This window comes from Rhincodon typus, chromosome 30 (genome assembly GCF_021869965.1).
Source record: "Rhincodon typus isolate 14 chromosome 30, sRhiTyp1.1, whole genome shotgun sequence".
Taxonomy (NCBI): Eukaryota; Metazoa; Chordata; class Chondrichthyes; order Orectolobiformes; family Rhincodontidae; genus Rhincodon; species Rhincodon typus.
Genome location: NC_063361.1, coordinates 962,276 through 980,703, shown reverse-complemented (window position 1 = coordinate 980,703; position 18,428 = coordinate 962,276). Strand labels below are relative to the sequence as shown.

The following is an 18,428-nucleotide window of genomic DNA, read 5'->3' as shown; positions in this document are numbered from 1 at the left end:
AGTCTGTTCAGTTGACAGGTGTGTTCTTTGGTCGGATCAGCAGGTAGTTGTCTGTAGTGTTCCTGGTTATTCAGCTGTCGTGGTTATTCAACTTCCTTGCAATAGTCCGTTCTATTCTGTATGAAGATGGTTCCTCCTTTGCTGGTTTGATGACAATGCTGTGATTGGCCTTGAGAGCATGGATGGCATTATGTTGTGCCTGGGTGACGTTTTGCACTACCTTGTGAGTGTGGTTGATGAATCTGGCATCCACATGTTCTGATCACTTGAGCATACCTGTCAAGCCCTGGGCAGTGGCCCCCGGAAGGGTCCAATTTGACTCCTCCTTTGCCCATCCCCCCATGGATCTCTCTGTCGACTGATCCGATTTGTTGGTTGTCTCGTTGGGCTCGCTGCTGACATCTTGGAAGAATTTCCAGAGTCTCATTTGTCTGATGAATTCCTCTGTGTCTGCCCCGAAACCAATGGGGTCCATTTTGGTGGTGGCGCAGAAATTGAGTCCTCAGCTATGAACTTCGATCTCGACCATTTGAAGATGTGGTCAAACAAGCTTAAAATAAATTTCCCATGGTGGTGCCGCTTTCAACTGTGGTACCAGGGGAAGATTTGGTTATTGCTGGTCGTGATGCTAAGTTTCTCCAGCTTCTTGCTTTCAGTGTGCATGTAAGTGGTGTAGTTCCACTGCCTCATCTGTTTGGCAGTGTCTTGTAACTGTACTGCTACAGTATGTGTGGGAGCTGAGAATATGGATTCTATCTCAATTTCAAGGTTACGGTGCTTTCTGTAGAGATTTTGTACGAGATGATTCAGGAACTTGCAAGAGGTGCGAAGGCAAAGTCTCTCAGCGTAATCAGGGTTGTAGGTCGACTTGAGTGGGTTTGTGACAACCACTCCTCACAATGACAAGTCCTTCATCCCTGGGATCATTCTTGTGAACCTCCTCTGGATCCCCTCCAACACTAGCACATCCTTCCTTTGATATGGCATCCTAAGCTGTTCACAGTATTCCAAATGTGGTCTGACTTTACATATCCTCAGCAGTACTTCCCTCCTCGTGTTCTCACCCTCTCAAAATGAATGCTGACATTGCATTTTTCTTCCTATTTGCGAACTCAATCTGCATGTTAACCTTAAGAGAATCTTGAAGTAGGATCCCTCAAGTCCCTGTGCTTCAAATTTCCAAAGCCTTTCCCTATTTAGAAATTAGTCTACACCTCTATTCTTTCAACCAGAGTACATAATCTCTTACTTTCCCACAGGATATTGCACCTGCCACTTCTTTGCGCACTCTCCTAGCCTGGTCAAATCCTCCTGCACCGTCCTAACTTCCTCAACACTACCTGTCCCTCCACTCATCCTGCGTCAACTGCAAGCTTAACAACAATGCCCTCAGTTCCTTCATCCAGATCGTTAATGTATAATGTAAATCATTGTGGCTCTGATAGATCCCTGCAGAACTCGAGGCTGGCTGCCATCCCGAGAAAGAATCCTTTATCCACACTTTCTACCTTCTGCCAGTCAGCCAATCCTCCATCCATGCCAGTACTTTGTCCCTAGCACCAGGGGCTCTTGTTTTATTTAACAGCCTCCTGAGCGGCACCCTTGTCAAAGGCCTTCTGGAAATCCAAATAGACCATGGCCATTGGATCTCCTTTGCCTAACTTGCTCATTACATCCTTAAAGAATTCTAACAGATTTGTGAGGCATGACCTCCTCTTGATGAAGCTGTACTGACTGAGCTCTATTTTACAATGCACTTTCAAGAACTCCGCAATCTCGTCCTTAACAATGGACTCTGAAACTTGCCATCGACCAACATCAGGTTAACCAGCCTATAATTTCCTGTCTTCCTCTCTTCTTAAACAGGGGTGTTACATTCGCCATTTGCATCCTCTGGGACCCTCCCCAACTCCAGTGATTCCTGAAAGATCACCTCCACAATCTCCTAAGCAATCTCATAGAAACAGACAAAGATAGGAGCAGGAGGCGGCCATTCAGCCCTTTTAGCCTGCTCCTCCATTCTTCACAATCATGGCTGATCGTCCAACTCAATAGCCTAACCCTACTTTCTCCCCATAAGCTTTGATCCCATTGGCCCCAAGTGCTATATCTAGTCGCCTCTTGAATACTTTCAATGTTTTGGCATCAACTACTTCCGGTGGTAATTAATTCCGCAGGCTCACCATTCTTTGGGTGAAAAAATGTCTCCTCATCTCCGTCCTAAATAGTCTACCCTGAATCCTCATACTGTGACCCCTGGTTCTGGACACACCCACCATCGGGAACATCCTCCCTGTATCTACCCTGTCTAGTCCTGTTATAATTTTATAAGTCGGCGTGAGATTTGGGGCTCATGTCCACAGTTCCTGCAAAGCTGCCACCCAGGTGGATAGAGTTGTTAAGAAGGCATATGGTGTGTTAGCTTTCATTAATAGAGGGACTGAGTTCAAGAGCCGTGAAGTTATGCTCCAGCTATACAAAAGCCTGGTTCGGCCACATCTGGAGAACTGTGTCCAGTTCTGGTCGCCTCATTACAGGAAAGATGTGGAAGCGTTGGAAAAGGTACAGAGGAGATTTATCAGGACGTTGCCTGGAATGGAGGGAAGGTCTTACGAGGAAAGGTTGAGAGAGCTAGGCTTTTCCCTTTAGAACGATGAAGGATGAGAGGTGACTTGGTAGAGGTGTACAAAATGATCAGAGGTATAGACAGAGTGGACAGCCAGAGACTTTTTCCTAGGGTGGAGGTAGCTATTACGAGGGGGCATAGTTTTAAAGTGAGTGGAGGTACACATAGGGGAGACATCAGAGGTAGGTTCTTTACTCAGAGAGTGGTCGGGGCGTGGAATGCATTGCCGGAAAGGGTAGTGGAGTCGGCCTCATTAGGGGCATTTAAGCGGCTATTAGATAAGCATATGGATGATAGCATAAGGTAGGGGGTGGAGGTTAGATAGACCTTAGGACTAGGTTAAAAGTTCGGCACAACATCGTGGGCCGAAGCGCCTGTACTGTGCTGTGCTGTATTGTTCTATGTTCTATGAGATCCCCCCTCATTCGCCTGAACCCCAGCGAAGACAATCCCAACCCAGTCAAGAGACAACAAGGTGCAGGGCTGGATGAACACAGCAGGCCAAGCAGCATCATAGGAGCAGAGAGGCTGACGTTTCGGTCCTAGACCCTTCATCAGAAAAGGGGGAGGGGAAGGGGGTTCTGAAATAAATAGGGAGAGAGTGGGAGGCGGATAGAAGATGGATAGAGGAGAGGATAGGTGGAGAGGAAACAAACAGGTCGAAGAGGCGGGGATGGAGCCAGTAAAGATGAGTGTAGGTGGGGAGTTAGGAAGGGGATAGGTCAGTCCAGGGAGGACGGACAGGTCAAGGGGGCGGGATGAGGTTGGTCGGTAGGATATGGAGGTGCGGCTTGAGGTGGGAGGAGGGGATAGGTGGGAGGAAGAACAGGTTAGGGAGGCAGCGACGAGCTGGACTGGTTTTGGGATGCGGTCGGGGGAGGGGAGATTTTGAAACTTGTGAAATCCACATTGATACCATTGGGCTGCAGGGTTCCCAAGCGGAATATGAGTTGCTGTTCCTGCAACCTTCGGGTGGCATCGTTGTGGCACTGCAGGAGGCCCAGGATGGACATGTCGTCTGAGGAATGGGAGGGGGAATTGAAATGGTTCGCGACTGGGAGGTGCAGTTGTTTATTGCGAACCAATCTAGTCAATCTCTCCTCATATAATCAGACCTGTCATCCCTAGAATCGGCCTGGTAACTTTTGCTGCACTCCCTCGAGAGCAAGAGCATCCTTCCTCAGGAAAGAAGACTAAAACAGCACATAGTATTCCAGGTATGGTCGCACCAAGGCCCTGTACAACTGCATCAACACATCTCTGCTCCTACACTCGAAACCTCTTGCAATGAAGGCCTACATACCATTTGCCTTCTTTAGCGCCTGCTGCACCTGCATGCTTACCTTCAGTGACTGGTGCGTAAGGATGCCCAGGTCCTGCTGCACACTCCCCTCTCCAGATTTACAGCCATTTAGGTAGTAATCTGCCTTGTTTCTGCTTTCAAAGTGAACAGTGGAATGTAGTCCATTCTCCTTCTCCAGAGTAAGGCAGATGCAAAGTACCTTTTTAATACTCTTCTAATGATCTCTGGCATCATCATCATGCTGACGGGCTCTACTCTTATTCTGGTTATTTTATTCCCCTTGATACTTGTAGGATATCTTGGGATTCTCCATAATCTTGCCTGCCAGTGTTTTCTCATGCCTCCTCTTGCTTCTCCAAATTGGTTTCCCAAGACTACCCCCGTACTTCCTATACTCCTCTAAGGTGTCACTTGTTTCACTCCTATGTACCTGTTATATGTCTCATTTTATACAGTCCTGAATATTCCTTACATATGCAAGGCTCTCTGCATTCCCTTCAGGATGAAATGTAGAAGCAAAGTATTGGGGCTGTACCCACTGAGTACCTTTTTGAATACCTCCCACTGTTCTGCTGTAGATTTACCCTCAAGAAGCTGATTCCAGTCTTCTTCAAGCAGATCCTGACATTTTATTTAAATGTGTCTTACCCCAATCCATATCTTTCTTGCCACCTTTCTATTGCTGCTTCAGGTTTGGCAAGCTCTCTCATCCTACAATCAAATTTAGAATAAATAATTCATTCACATCAAGCCTAACCATTCCTTTATGATCATACCACGTTTTTGTTTAATATGACAAGTTCAAGATCTACATCGTTTATAGTGCAATGGCATCCTGGAACCCAAGTCCCAATATTAAACAATATCTTACCTGTTGACCACTCCATTGACAGGCTTAAGGTTACTGCAGGGCTTTGTTGGTACAGATTCAGTTGATGTGGAACAAGATGTCACACTTTCTAGAGGGTCAATAGGGGGAATAATCTGGAAGTTAAACATAAAAGAAGTGGTGTAGCAGAGACTAACTGTGCCTTTGATAATTCAGCATGTTCATTCTGTTGTTGTACAACAAAATACCATCTTCTGCACAAGTAACTTTTTCTCCCAAAGATTTTTCTTTGCAGCATCACAACACTGTTCCAGGATATGGCCTAGCCACGTATTGATGAATCTCAGTATTCCAGTGTCCTGACTACAGATCGCTGCATTTTCTTCGATTTTAAAAGTAATGCTCAACACATTACCTAGACATTACCAGAACAATTCCAAAGTTACTTCCAGATTTAATCTCATGTCTATTTGACAGTACAGTTTTATAAAACTCTTCATTATTTTGACTAGTGGGTTTTAGTAATGTTCCCCATCTCTGATTTTTTAAAAGTTCGAACATGGTAGCAACGGCCAGATGCAGTTTCTATCTTGTGCCACTAAATGCAAGGGATTTATTATAAACTTTTAGAACACGTGCTGTCAACAGTTCCATTCTTGAGGGTAAGTCAGGTCAAGCAAGTTAATGAGGTTTTTTCAACTACCTTTTCTGCTCGGTGCAGAAAGCGTCAGCCTAAAAAATGGGCACCAAATATTTCTAGTCTAACCAGAGTGAGAATAAACGGTCTCTTCAGCCAGGTGCTGGAGCCATGCCTTCTGAAGGTATGAGGAAGGCAAGATAATGATAGGAGGCAGTCCACAGTATAAGTAAAAAGTATAAATGCATAATTAGTCTCCCTTGCACACCCACAGAAAAACAGTAACAACTGTGCAGATATTTGTAAACTTTTAGTATCAACTATTAACAGAGAATAATTTGAGAAACTCCTGTTTTGTTAACATTATCTGTGTACCAGTTAAAGGTTTGCACTGAAATATGGAAGCACTTGATCTGTCCAATGTTACACGTGTGTAAATTCATTATCAATGCTGCAAGATATTACATATGACAGCAATTTAAAAAGGGTGAGCATGAACAAGGGGAGGAAAGAAAATCATCACCTGGGGAAATTAATTAAAATGAAGTAAAAAGTAGGATATAGTTAATGGCAAAATTTATACAGTTTAGACACAATAGAAGCCAAAGAAATTAAAAAAAAGATCAATAATAAAAGAGACTGCAGTTAAAAAGTTCAGAAAGAGAAAGTTTGGCAAATGGACTTGAAGAACGGAACAATAACAAAACCATCTTCAGGTGTGGAAGGTAATCACAAAACTATAAGAAGTGTATTGATTAAATCAGAAGATAGAAATAATAAACAGGGATTAAAGCATCGGTGCTGAGGAACAGGGTATGGTGTTTGACCCAAAGTTGAGTTCTATACATGAATACACAGAGTACAGCAATAAATTACTTGAGTGGCAGGCACAAATTCAAATTGCAGATTATCAGAGTAGTTATTACTGAGACATGGATGCAAGACAACTAAAGCTAGGAATAAACATCCCAGGTTATAAGATTTCAAGGATGGACAGGAAAAATGGCAGAGTTGAAATAGCCTTACAAAACTACTTCAATGATGAGGATATAATGAGGCAAAATCATTCAGTAGAGACCATAATGGATGAAACTGAGGAACAGTAAAGGAACTAAACCTGTAACAGATGTTGCGTACAGTACACAAAGTGTTGTAGTCAGTGTGGATGAGAGCATAAATGAATGAGCAAAATTGGAGCAGTTGGATTCAATGTGAGCCAGTTTAGAAGTAGAAAGGATAGATTGGGGTGCTTTCTCGATGGTATGAAGTTAAATACAGTGGACACAGAGTCTGGGAATTCGGGTGCATAGATCAATAGATTATAAAGATGAAATCTACAGACTGTATAGATTCCATAGATTTAAAACAGTTGCAGAAAATAATCAATAAAACTAATGGAATGCTGGCCTTTATGACTAGAGGACAGAAGTATATGGATGCAGACGTTATGCTGTAGTTACACAAAACCCTAGTTAGATCCCACTTGAAGTAGTGAGAGCAGATCTGGGCACCATAACTTAGGAAGGACACACTGGCCGAGGAGGGAGTCCAGTGTAAATTTACAACAATAACACTTGGGCTTCAGGGGTTAAATTATGGGGCAAGACTATACAAATCAGGCCTGTTTTCTCTAGAATTTAGGAAGTTAAGGAGTGACCTGAATAAAGTCTTCAAGATATTAACAGAAAAGACAGTGCAGCTAATGTTAAACTATTTTCACTGGTTGGGATTCTAAACTAGGGGATATAGTCTGAGATTTAGGGCTAGACTGTTCAGGAGAGATGTTAGGAAGCACTTCCATACATAGAAGGATGGTAGTTGTTTGGAGCTGTCTTACACAAACGGCAATGGATGCTGGATCAGTTGTTGCTTTTAAATCTTAGATAGATAAATTTTTGCGAAACAAACACATTAATGGATATGGGCCAAAGATAGGTACATAGAGTTAGGCCACAGATCCCAGTGAATGGTGGGAACAGGCTCAAGGGGCTGAATGGCCCACTCTTGTTCCTATGGGCACACTATAAGCGTGTTTACCAGGGTTTCCCACCTCCAGTCGCAAATGACAAGAAAAATTCCACATTTAGAAAGTGAACGAGTGGTATTTTGGTTTCAGAATTTAGGCTAATCACCACGTGTGTCATGATTATGCTGTTCATTTACTGATCATTGAAATTAAACATTTAGGTCTAGTAACATGTGCTGTGTATGACTTTCCAGTAGACAATGGACAAAGCAACAGCTCTCTGCTGCAAACACCAAATCTCAGCATAAATTACCGAGATTTTGTGCAAGGCCAGGCATGTCCCCTATCAAACAAAGGTCAATGATACTAGTATGATATTATTCACAGAAAAATTAAAAAATAATTATGTTCATATTTTCAATGCGTTAGTTCTTTCTAAAACTTTTGGTGGTATGCTGGCTAAGTGTTGGGCACAGTACACTCATTCATATCAGGGACAAATTTTGCCTTTTCACAGACAAAGAATTAAGTTTTTGTTTTACGTTTGGTTTTTAAATATTTAGATCATCTGCTCTGGTGCTTCCACATAAGGCATTGAGAGACTACCAAAAAAAAAGTTTGTTGTTTTAAGCAACATAGAAAGGAATATAAATGAAGAAGTTGGAGGTGGGCATGATTAGGAGTAGTTCACAATGCATATATAGCTCATATTCCCAACAGTCTCTGGTCTGCTATTAAGACTACCACCATCAATGCCTGCAAAAACTCATCCACCACTCAAACAGGAAACACCTGATGAAAATGATAATGAGATCTGGGAAGTATTAAGCCAGAAGTGCATTGTATTTTTTGAGTTGTTTTACGCTCAGAGAACAGGAAGACCTACAGGTGACTGAAGGCAGAGGCACAAAAACAAAACCCATGTCATAAAGAACAGGCGGTGGGCAGAGAAAGCACTGGTGGCCCAACAAATGGCCAACAACCATGACATGCATGTTTTCTTCTGTGCTATCAAGACCACGTATGGACCAAACACCCAAGGCCCCACATCACTGTGGCCAAGGACGAGTGACTCTTACCAAAGATAAAGAAGCCATTTAAAAAAAACACTAGGGGGAGCACTTCGGAGACCTCCTCAACCAGGGCTCAATTGTTGATCCGGGCGTTCTTGAACGCACAATGCAGCGCACTTCATGCCACGAGCTCAACAATTCCCCAACCTTGCACGAAGTAGAAAAGGCTGTCTCTGCTGGCTTAATAACAACAAGGCTGCTGGACAAGACGGTATCCTTCCTGATGCAACAAAGTGCGGAGGCAAAGAGCTCCTGCTGTGGCTACACACCCTTGTTTGCCTTATCTAGGAGGAGGAGAGCATTCCAGGAGAGCTCCGAGATGCCACAGTTGAGAGTATTTTCAAAAAAGGGAACAAATCAGACTGTGGTAACTTGAGGAGAATCTCCCTGCTGTCAACCATTGCAAAAGTCATCGCCAAGGTCCTTCTCAAACGTCTCTTCCCTGTGGCTGTACATGGCCTTCTGCGACCTTACAAAGGCCTTTGACACTGAATCGGAAGCATTATGGAATGTCCTTCTCCGCTTTGGTTGCACCATGAAGTTTGTCACCATCCTTTGCCCACTCCATGACAACATGGAAGTCATGGTTATAACAAATAGTTCCATCACTGGCCCATTTCCTGTTTGGACTAGTATCAAGTAGGGCTGTGTCACCATCCCACACTGTTCTTGATCTACCTTACGGTAATACTTCACCTCACCATTGACAAGCTCCCCACTGGAGTAGAGCTAACTTACAGAACCTGTGGGAAATTATTCAGCTCTGCTGCCTTCAAGCCAAAACCAGTCACTCAACCAGCGTCATACAGCTCCATTACGCAGATGCTTGTGTATGAGTAATCTCTGGAGGACATGCTCCAGGCCATTGTCAGCACTTTTACGGAAGCGTACGAGAGCATGGGTCTCACCCTGAACATCCGCAAGACGAAGCTCTTTCATCAACCTGGCCTGGCATTGTGGAGAAAAGCCCTGATCTTCAAGATCCATGTTGGAATGGGGCAGGGGTGGAGAGAGCTTAGAGAACTTTGACCACTTCCAATATCTCGAATTGTCTTGTCAGCCAAAGCAGCTGTTGAAGAAGAGATCCAGCATCACCTCCAGCATGCTAGCGCAGACTTCAGCTGCCTGAGGAAAAGGGTGTTCGAGATCAGCAACATCAGATCTAACACCAAGATCACTATTTACAGAGCTGTGATGACTCCCGCTTTCCTATATGGCTCTGAAATGTGGATTGTCTACAGCAGACACCACAAGGCACTGGGGCATTACCACCAATGCATGATCCTGCAAATCCGCTGGGAAGAAAGACGCACCAACACCAACGTCTTCTACCAGGTCAATATCCCCAGCATCGAGGCACTGACCACCCTTGATCAGCTATGATGGGCTGGGCTCATTGTCCACCTAACTTACACGAGACTCTCCAAGCATGTGTTCTACTCCCAGCTTCGAAACAGATGAGCCCCAGGTGGACAGAGGAAATGCTTCAGTGATACCCTCAAGGCCTTTGCTGGCAAAATGCAGCATTCCCACGGACACCTGGGAATCACTGGCCCAAGACAGTCCCAAAGTGGAGGAGGAGCATCCAGGAAGCGCCAAACACCTTGAGACTTGCCATCGGGAAAGAAAAGGAAACCAGGCGAAAACAGCACAAGGATCACGCTGCCACACCAACGCCCTACCCACCCCTTCCTGTGACCACCACCTGCCCCAAGTGTAACAGAGCCTGCAGTAGCCATATCTGTACAGTCACCTATGGATCCACCACGAGAGTGGATGAGACTCATCCTCATCTGTGAAGGACCATCGATGATGATAATAGTTCATATTATTTCAAATGTAACAATGGAACACGAAACATGCTAAAAAATAAAAAAACAGACAGTACTGTGAAAGTGGAAAGAACAAATTTCAGTAAATCTAGTTTGCTCAACAATTTCTTTTGGAAGCAATCACTGCGATGACATTCTTTAATGTTTCACCAATCCCAATGTACAACAACTATTGTAATGGCTGCTGACAGATTAAACAGCAAACACTGCAGATATCTCAGCGTTAATCTCAGAAGAAAATTAGCCTTATGAGTAAAGTTCAAAAATAGGGCTAAAGAATCATACCTGTTTACCCACAATTTTTGGCAGTGAAGAATGACTGCAGACTGGCATCTCAAGCTTGACACCAGCACCATTAGCTTTCATTTCAGTTTGAGGTGGAGAAGTACCACTCTCTGGGGAGCCTACTTGCAGCCGACTTAAATCTTCTGAGGCTGGAGAATCTCCAAGAACAACTGAACCCTGTGGGTAAATGGTACAAGTCACTAAAATACTTGGTCAACATCACATTTAATTACAAAAATTTAAAGGCATCCATTTACATTGAAAAATATATTGCAAGGATAACAGTGCCACCACAAACTTTTTCTAATGTACTGAAGAAAAGCAAATACACTTCCTTGCACCAAATCTGCAACCAGTGGCAGTTATGTTCCATTTTAGTTTGTTAGTTCACATCAGTTCAAAATGCTCTTTTCAGACTGTCAAACTTTGAACCATAAAACATCTGAACACGTTTTTTGAACGGAGAGCACTTGTTATCCAACCATTTCACAATGGTGAACTCATTGATGAAAAGCTATTTTAACCCATAAACATGGATTTCAGTACAGCACAACATTCAGGCTGAAATACCAAATACAAATATTGGTATTCAGTTTAACCATATATATTTCCATCAAATGCATCATTCAGCTGGTTGTTCCTGCATTGGGTACCAGAGGGCTGACCTTTAGGAAACAACATAGAAACAACAGATGAGAGATTGTGTCAACAGGAATATGATAACAAGAAAAAGGACAGGCCCAGCAACATTTCAGCAATTATTTCAAGATCACAGCAAAATGAAAATTTTTAACATTAGACACTGAAAATAAAACAAGTTTTACTGTCTATATGATAGTGATCTTTCACTGTGCAGTGCAGAACCAAGTGCATTGTGTGCAGGCCCTTTTATATCAAGTGTAGGTAATACATCATCTATCAACAAAACTAAAACAAAGAAAACTTCATATGGCTGTTCAAGCTATTGTCCGTAAATAGTTCTACTCCACATTATAGGCAAACTGGAAATTCATGCATGTTTTCCTTTTCTCTGAATGCATGGTGAGACAGTGTTTAGTGACATAATTAGAGATAAAACTCATAAGTATTTATGTCTGAGTTAATCAAGAATGTTTGATATTCTGCTCCTCCTTCCTCTTCCTGATGGCCATCAATTTATTATCCTGAACTCTGCGTTCGTAACCTCCTGAAACGTACATTCTAGTCAACTTTTCCAGTTCCTAATGGCCTCATTATTCCAGCTGCCCCTCAAGCTTAGGAATTCTGAATGAGTTCAGCAAACTGTAGACACTTCAAACACACATGACCCCATAACATACGATGACCTCAAATTCCCACATGACAGTAACTGCAAGCATAGGTCGCAGATGTCCACCTCCTTTGTTTTGTATCATAATGACTTTTATCATTTAAGTAGGCTATGCCTTTGCTCTGACCACAGAATTGTCATTTTGTTTCCTGCCCAGTGTCTGTACTGAATTATGTCCAGTCCTCACTTTCACTCTCTCTCTCCCCACACATGGATTGCTTCATCTACTGGATTATTCCACTATTTTCTATTTTACAGACTAGTTAGGCCAAATAGCCTGCCACTGTGCTATATATTCAATACATGCAAGTCAATTATGGGGATGGGCAAATGGAAGCTGATGCAGACTGAGATACTACTTTTGGATGCACTTAAGATTTTGGAAGAGGACAGGGAGGAGAACCTTGAAATTGTTCAGCCCGAAAAGTTTAACGAGAAAAGGATGATGGTTTTGGAAGCAGAGTTAGGATCAAGGCAGATGATGCTTTCGAAGGAGAGCAATACAGCACACAAACAGGCACTCTGGCTCACCAGTAACTGACATGTCTGCTCCGGGAGAAAGACTGACTATCCATGCCTCTCAATTTTGTACACTTCTATCAGATCGCCCTTCAACCTTCAAGTGAGAACAAGTCAAGTTTGTCCAATCTCTCCTCATAGCTAATAGCCTTCAAACCAGCAACAAGGTAAACTGTTTCTTCATGCTTTCCAAAGCTTCCACATCCTTCTTGTTGTGTGGCAACCAGAACTGTACACAATATTCCAAATGTGGCTTATCTAAAGCTCTACACCGTTGCAACATGACTTGCCAATTTTTATACTCTAACCCGCCAATCGAAGGCAAGTGTGTTATATGCCTTCTTGACCACCTTATCCACTTGCCACTTTCAGGGAACTGTGGACCTGTGTGCATGGATCTCTCCGTATGTTGATACGATTAAGGGTTCTGCCACTTATTATATACTTCCCTCCTATATTAGATCTTCCAAAATGCATCATCCTCACATTTGTCTGGATTAAACTCCATCTACCATTTCTCTGCCCAAGTCTCCAGTCTATCGATATCCTATTGTATCCTCGGGCAATTCTCCTCACTATCCCAGCTCCTCCAATGTTTGTGTCATCCACAAACTTACTAACCAGGGTGCCTATATTCTCCTCCAAAATTATATCTATGCATTACAAACATTACAGCACTGGTCCTTGTGGAACACCACCAATCACAGACCTCCAGTCAGAAAAACACCCTTCCACCACTACTCTCTTTCTTGTATGACTAAGTCAGTTCTGTATTCATCTTAGCAGCTCAGAGCAGATCTCACATAACTTCACTTTTTGTATCAGCCTGCTATGAAGGTCAAAGGCTTTGCTAAAGTCCATCCAAACAACATCTGCTGCCCATCCCTCATCAACTATCCATGTCACTTCCTCAAAAAACTCAACCAAGTTTGTGAGATATACTGCCTGTTGCTAATAAGTCCAGATTTTTCAAAATGTGAGTAAATCCGATCCCGAAGGATCTTCTTCAATAATTCTCTACCACTGTCATAAGGCTCACCAGTCTGTAATTTCCTGGATTATCCTGTTTCCCTTCTTAAACAGAGGCTCAACGTTGGCTATTCTCCAGTCCTCTGGGACCGTTCCAGTGACTAAGGAGAATACTAAGATTCTGTACATGGCCCCAGCAATTCCTCTACTTGCCACCCTCAGCATTCTGGGATAGATGCCATCAGGTCCTCGGACGTGTCTACCTCAATGCTTTTAAAAATACCCAACACCACCTCCTTTTTTTAATATTGACATGACACAGAATATCAACATATCGTAATCCTTCGTAAGGCTCACCATCCCCCAAATCCTTCTCCTTTGTGAATACTAATGCAAAATATTCATTAAAGGATCTCACCCCACTTATTTCAGCTCCACGGATAAACCTCCTCCTTGATCCTTGAGTGGATCTACACTTTCCTGAGCTACCCTCTTGCTCCTTATATACATGTAAAATGCCTCAGGATTTTTCTTAATTCTATTTGTCAAAGATATTTCATGACCCCTTTTAGCCCTCCTAGTTCCTTTTTTGGGTTCTTTCTTAGTATCTTTGTAATCTTCGAGGGCTCTATCTGTCTTCAGTTTCCTAATCCTTTCGTATGTCTCCTTTTTCTTTTTGAAAAAGTTAAAATTGTCCAAGGTCCCAAATCTTGCCATTCTTTTCTGTCATTTTCACAGGAACATGGTGGAATAATCTCGAATCAACTTGCCTTTAAAAGACTCCCATGTGTCAGACATGGATTTACTGTCAAAAAGTTGCCCCTAACCTACATTCTCCAGTCCCTACCTTTATTGTGGTAGCTAGGTTTCTCTCAATTTAGTACTTTCTCCCCTACTGAAACTTTGATCATCTGGCTGGGCTCATTCCCTCCAATACCAGATCCAGTAACCCCTTCCCTAGTCAGATTATTATTTATTGTTTTGAAAAAAACTGTCCTGGACACGTCAAACAAATTCTCCCCCATCCAAACACCTGGCATTAAGCAAGTCCCAGTCAATATACAGGAAGTTAAAATCACCCACCACAACAACCCTGTTATTTTCACATTTTTTCATAATCTATCCACATATTTGCTCCTCTATAACCCACTGGTTGTTGAAAGGTCTGTCGTACAGTCGCAAAGCAACTGCATCCTTTCTGTTCCTGAGCTCTACCCATAGGGCCTTTCCAGATGAGCCTCTAAGATGTCATGCCTCGGTACAGCTGTGATATTCGCCCTAATCAATAATGCAGCACGCCTACCTTGTTTTACATTCCCCCTCTCACTCTTGAAACATCTAAATCCCAGAACGTTAAGATACAGTGTTGTCCATCTCTCAACCAAGGCTGAATAATAGCTACAACATCAGTTATATGTATTAATCCAAGCTCTAAGTTCATCTTTCTTACCGGTCATACTCCTTGCATTAAAACATACATTTCAGACCACCAGTCCTGCCATGTTCAGCAACTTGCCCACTTGTTCTTCACCTTACTCTTACTAGCCTTTGTCTCATTCTCCTCCTTGGTCATTTTACCTGCTGACCTATTGCTCTGGTTCCCGTTCCCCGCCATACTAGTTTGAACATTCCCAAGTGACACGAGCAAACGTCCCTGCAAGGATGTTGGTGGTCCTCCAGTTTAGGTGCCACCCATTCTGCTTGCACAGGTCCCACCTGCCCCAGAAGACATTCCGACAATCCACATATCTGAAATCCTCCCTCTTACACCAACTCTTTAGCCATGTACTTACCTGTACTAAATTCTTATTCCTCGCCTCAATGGAACATTGCACAGGAAGCAATCCTGAAATAACAAGCCAAAACTTCCCGCTTTTCAACTTCCTACTGAACTCCTTTTGAAGACCTTATCCCTCTTTCTGCCTATGTTGTTGGTACCAATACAGACCACAGCCTCTGACTGCTCACTCTCCCCCTGAATGTGCACATTCAGACATCCTTGACTATAGTATCAGGGAGGCAACGCACCAGCCTGGAGTCTCAATGGCAGCCAAAGAACCACCTCTGTGCCTCTAACTAGACAGTCTCCTATCACTACTGCTCATCTACACCTCGACCCTCCCTGTTACAGAACAGTGCCAGTTGTGTTGTTATTGATTGGGCTGCAGCGCCGCTGCCGAGAACCCCCCACCCCGCCCGCCCCCCACAACCACCATCCTGCCATGTAGTCACCACGGACACTGGTAGTGTCCCTAATTTTCCACTTACTGCATGAGGAGAATTCCATGAGACAAATTCTCCTGCTTTGTTGAAAAGGTTCACAGTATCAACCTTATCAACTATAGTCAATAATCCAGGAACTGACTACACAACCTAATCCATTAGTTATCAGACTCAGGTTTCTCATTCCCACTCTCTTTTCCCAGCAGACTACAACCACAAAACACAAGTGCTTTATCTCTCTCCAGACACCACACACTTAGTCTGCAAACCTGGCTCCTGAGCAGCCACAACTTGGTCACTTTTTGAGTTGTGATGTCACATTTGGAGCTCTGCCCCTGGAATCAGCTCCAGGCTGCTACTGTTCACCCACATTCGTAGGAACATAAGAATTAGGAGCCGGAGTAGGCAATTCAGACCTTCGAGCCTGCTCCCCATAGCCCTTTATCCCAATTTTCATCAGAAACATACATGTTTGACTTCTTTCGCTCTGTTGCTGCTTGCTGTCACTGCTCGGACTAACCTCGTCCCTCTCGTAATGGAAGTAGCCAGTATCTAATAGATTTGAGAGATATTTGACAGCTGCATTTTAAAAGGGAAGCCAGTGATGTGCAATGAATGATGCTCTGAAGAAGTGATGATGGCAAACGACTGACAGACTTGTGGATTACATCAGTGCCATGAAGTTTAAGTGACATGGTGTTGGCAAGTACAATCAAGCAGTGAAATGTTATTAAGTAGCAAGAAAATCAATGGCAATATGTTACCATAATCAGCCACAATAAACTGACTGAAAGGCAGAGTGACTGAGTGACATAAAGGCAAGGGAGATGAATCAAAGGTCTAATAAAAAAAGGAGACTGAAGTTATGTCCTGATATTAGAGTGGCTAGTGATATGTGCAAATACAGATAAAGGAGAAACAAAGAAGCAAATCAAGATGGCAGGACAGCAAGAGGAAAAGAGGAATATGAGATAAAGACAGTTGGAGAACTAAATTTTGGAAAATAATCATAAAAGAAAAGAAAAATCTAGTTGGAAACATCTGTCAGAATTGGATCAACTGGAAGCAATCAAGTTGAGCTTGACACAAATGTGACAGATCATTGGAAAAACCACTCCTGGGCAGGTCAAACAATTCAACATTATTCTCCCCTCAAATCCCTGAAGATTCTTCAGTTCCAGTTATAGCCCCTACTATTTAATCCTCATGGGGTCAACTACTCTGATATTCGGCATTCAGCAAGTTGTTAGCTGATTCTCATGCACTCACTGGTTTTGATTTTTCATGCACTCCATTCTCCAGCACTTGTTTCTTAGCACCAATTCAATACCAATTCAAAAGATAAATTTTAGAAAATACAGGTTCCTATGAACAGTTTTTTTCTAGTCACTTTATGGCACACCGTCATTCATCTTCACAAAACTGTCCTAGTTCTCAGCAACTAGATTATTCAAATAGCTTCCTCATGTCAGAATAGCCAGAGAAGTCCCAACTTAAATCCCTTATTTGGGCTACAGCAAGTCTAGAAAGTGCAACTTTTCTAAGCTTCCCTCTATTAGGAAAGGTGAAAGGGAAAAAAAAGAAAGTTTTAAAAAATCAGCTATATTTCCTGGTGCTGGACACACTGTTTAATAACCCTTGTACAGCAATACATGGTTGGGTCCAAAACCCAATTTAAACTCTGATGACTCCCTGACAGACAAGACTGACTATCTCCTCCACAAGCTCTCAGATATCATTCAAAATCTCCTGTTTGAGCATGAAGTCTTTTCCAGACTTGCTGGGACCAATTCCCAGGTACTGACCTCACTAATAACCAACTGCTGTTGTCTTTTTAAAAGGGAAAGCTCTTACCTAGTGGCAGGAAACTGGCCTGGCCTCATGAATAAATAAAAATTTGTTTGGTCTGTTTTCCTTTTAACATAAGCTGCTACCCACAGACAAAGGATCATCTTTAGTCCATAGTTCCCAGTTCATAGGTCCAAAGCAAAATTGATCTAAGAACAAAATACTTTCATTTTAAAAATTCACAGTATGTGGGTGTCACTGGCTAGGTCAGCATTAATTGCTAAACTCTAATTGCACTGAGGGCAGTTGACAGTCAATCACATTGTTGTTGGTCTGGAGTCACATGTAGGCCAAAAATAATGAAAAATCAATGAAGGCTCTGACAACTATTTGATTCACATGGTCAATGCTATTATGAAAAATGGTTACTTGTCCTCTGGAGTTGGACTGCAGAAACGAGTCATTACTTACAACAGAGGATTACATGTAAAGAAGACAAGAATTCTTGTTTGCTCATGGTCTATAACAATAGTCATTGAAGAGCTTATTTGGTCCACATAACCATAATAACAGAATCACTAACAGAGATTGAAATGAACATGAGTGTACCTTCTTGGCTTCAGGACTGCAGTTTGTCTTTTACGTATTCCAGTTTAATGCTAGTATGCATGCATTATATAAATCAAAAGCTAGAACTGGCATGACTGATTTGAGTAAACCACTGTTTGCTGCAGTCAGGATGCACCTGTAACGTGTGGTAACTGAGTTCCGAAAATGAATTGTGCACTTTATAGGAATGGGAATTATACCATATGATTTAACAGAGTATGGAAGCTGAGCTCATTGAAGGGGAGGACTGGATTCTGCCGATGTCATACCTGTTATTTGTGTTCACAGTAGTTAGAGCAGGTACAGCAGGAAATCAGCCCAACATATCAGTGAACCAGAGACAGTAGGAACTGCAGATGCTGGAGAATCTGAGATAACAAGGTGTAGAGCTGGATGAACACAGCAGGCCAAGCAGCATCAGAGGAGCAGGAAGGCAGACGTTTCGGGCCTAGACCCTTCT

At 42.8% G+C, this 18,428-nt stretch overlaps 1 protein-coding gene across 4 annotated transcripts in view; it reads right to left on the bottom strand.

Moving 5' to 3' along the window:
• Positions 1–18,428, bottom strand: part of kansl1b (KAT8 regulatory NSL complex subunit 1b) — a 207,654-nt gene that overhangs the window by 67,217 nt on the left and 122,009 nt on the right. For all 4 annotated transcript variants that reach the window (XM_048614701.1, XM_048614699.1, XM_048614698.1 and 1 more), the window contains 2 exons: positions 10,552–10,728; positions 4,801–4,913 (listed from right to left, as the gene is read on the bottom strand). In XM_048614701.1, the coding sequence (XP_048470658.1) occupies positions 4,801–4,913; positions 10,552–10,728 (290 nt within the window). The remainder of the gene's footprint in view (positions 1–4,800; positions 4,914–10,551; positions 10,729–18,428) is intronic.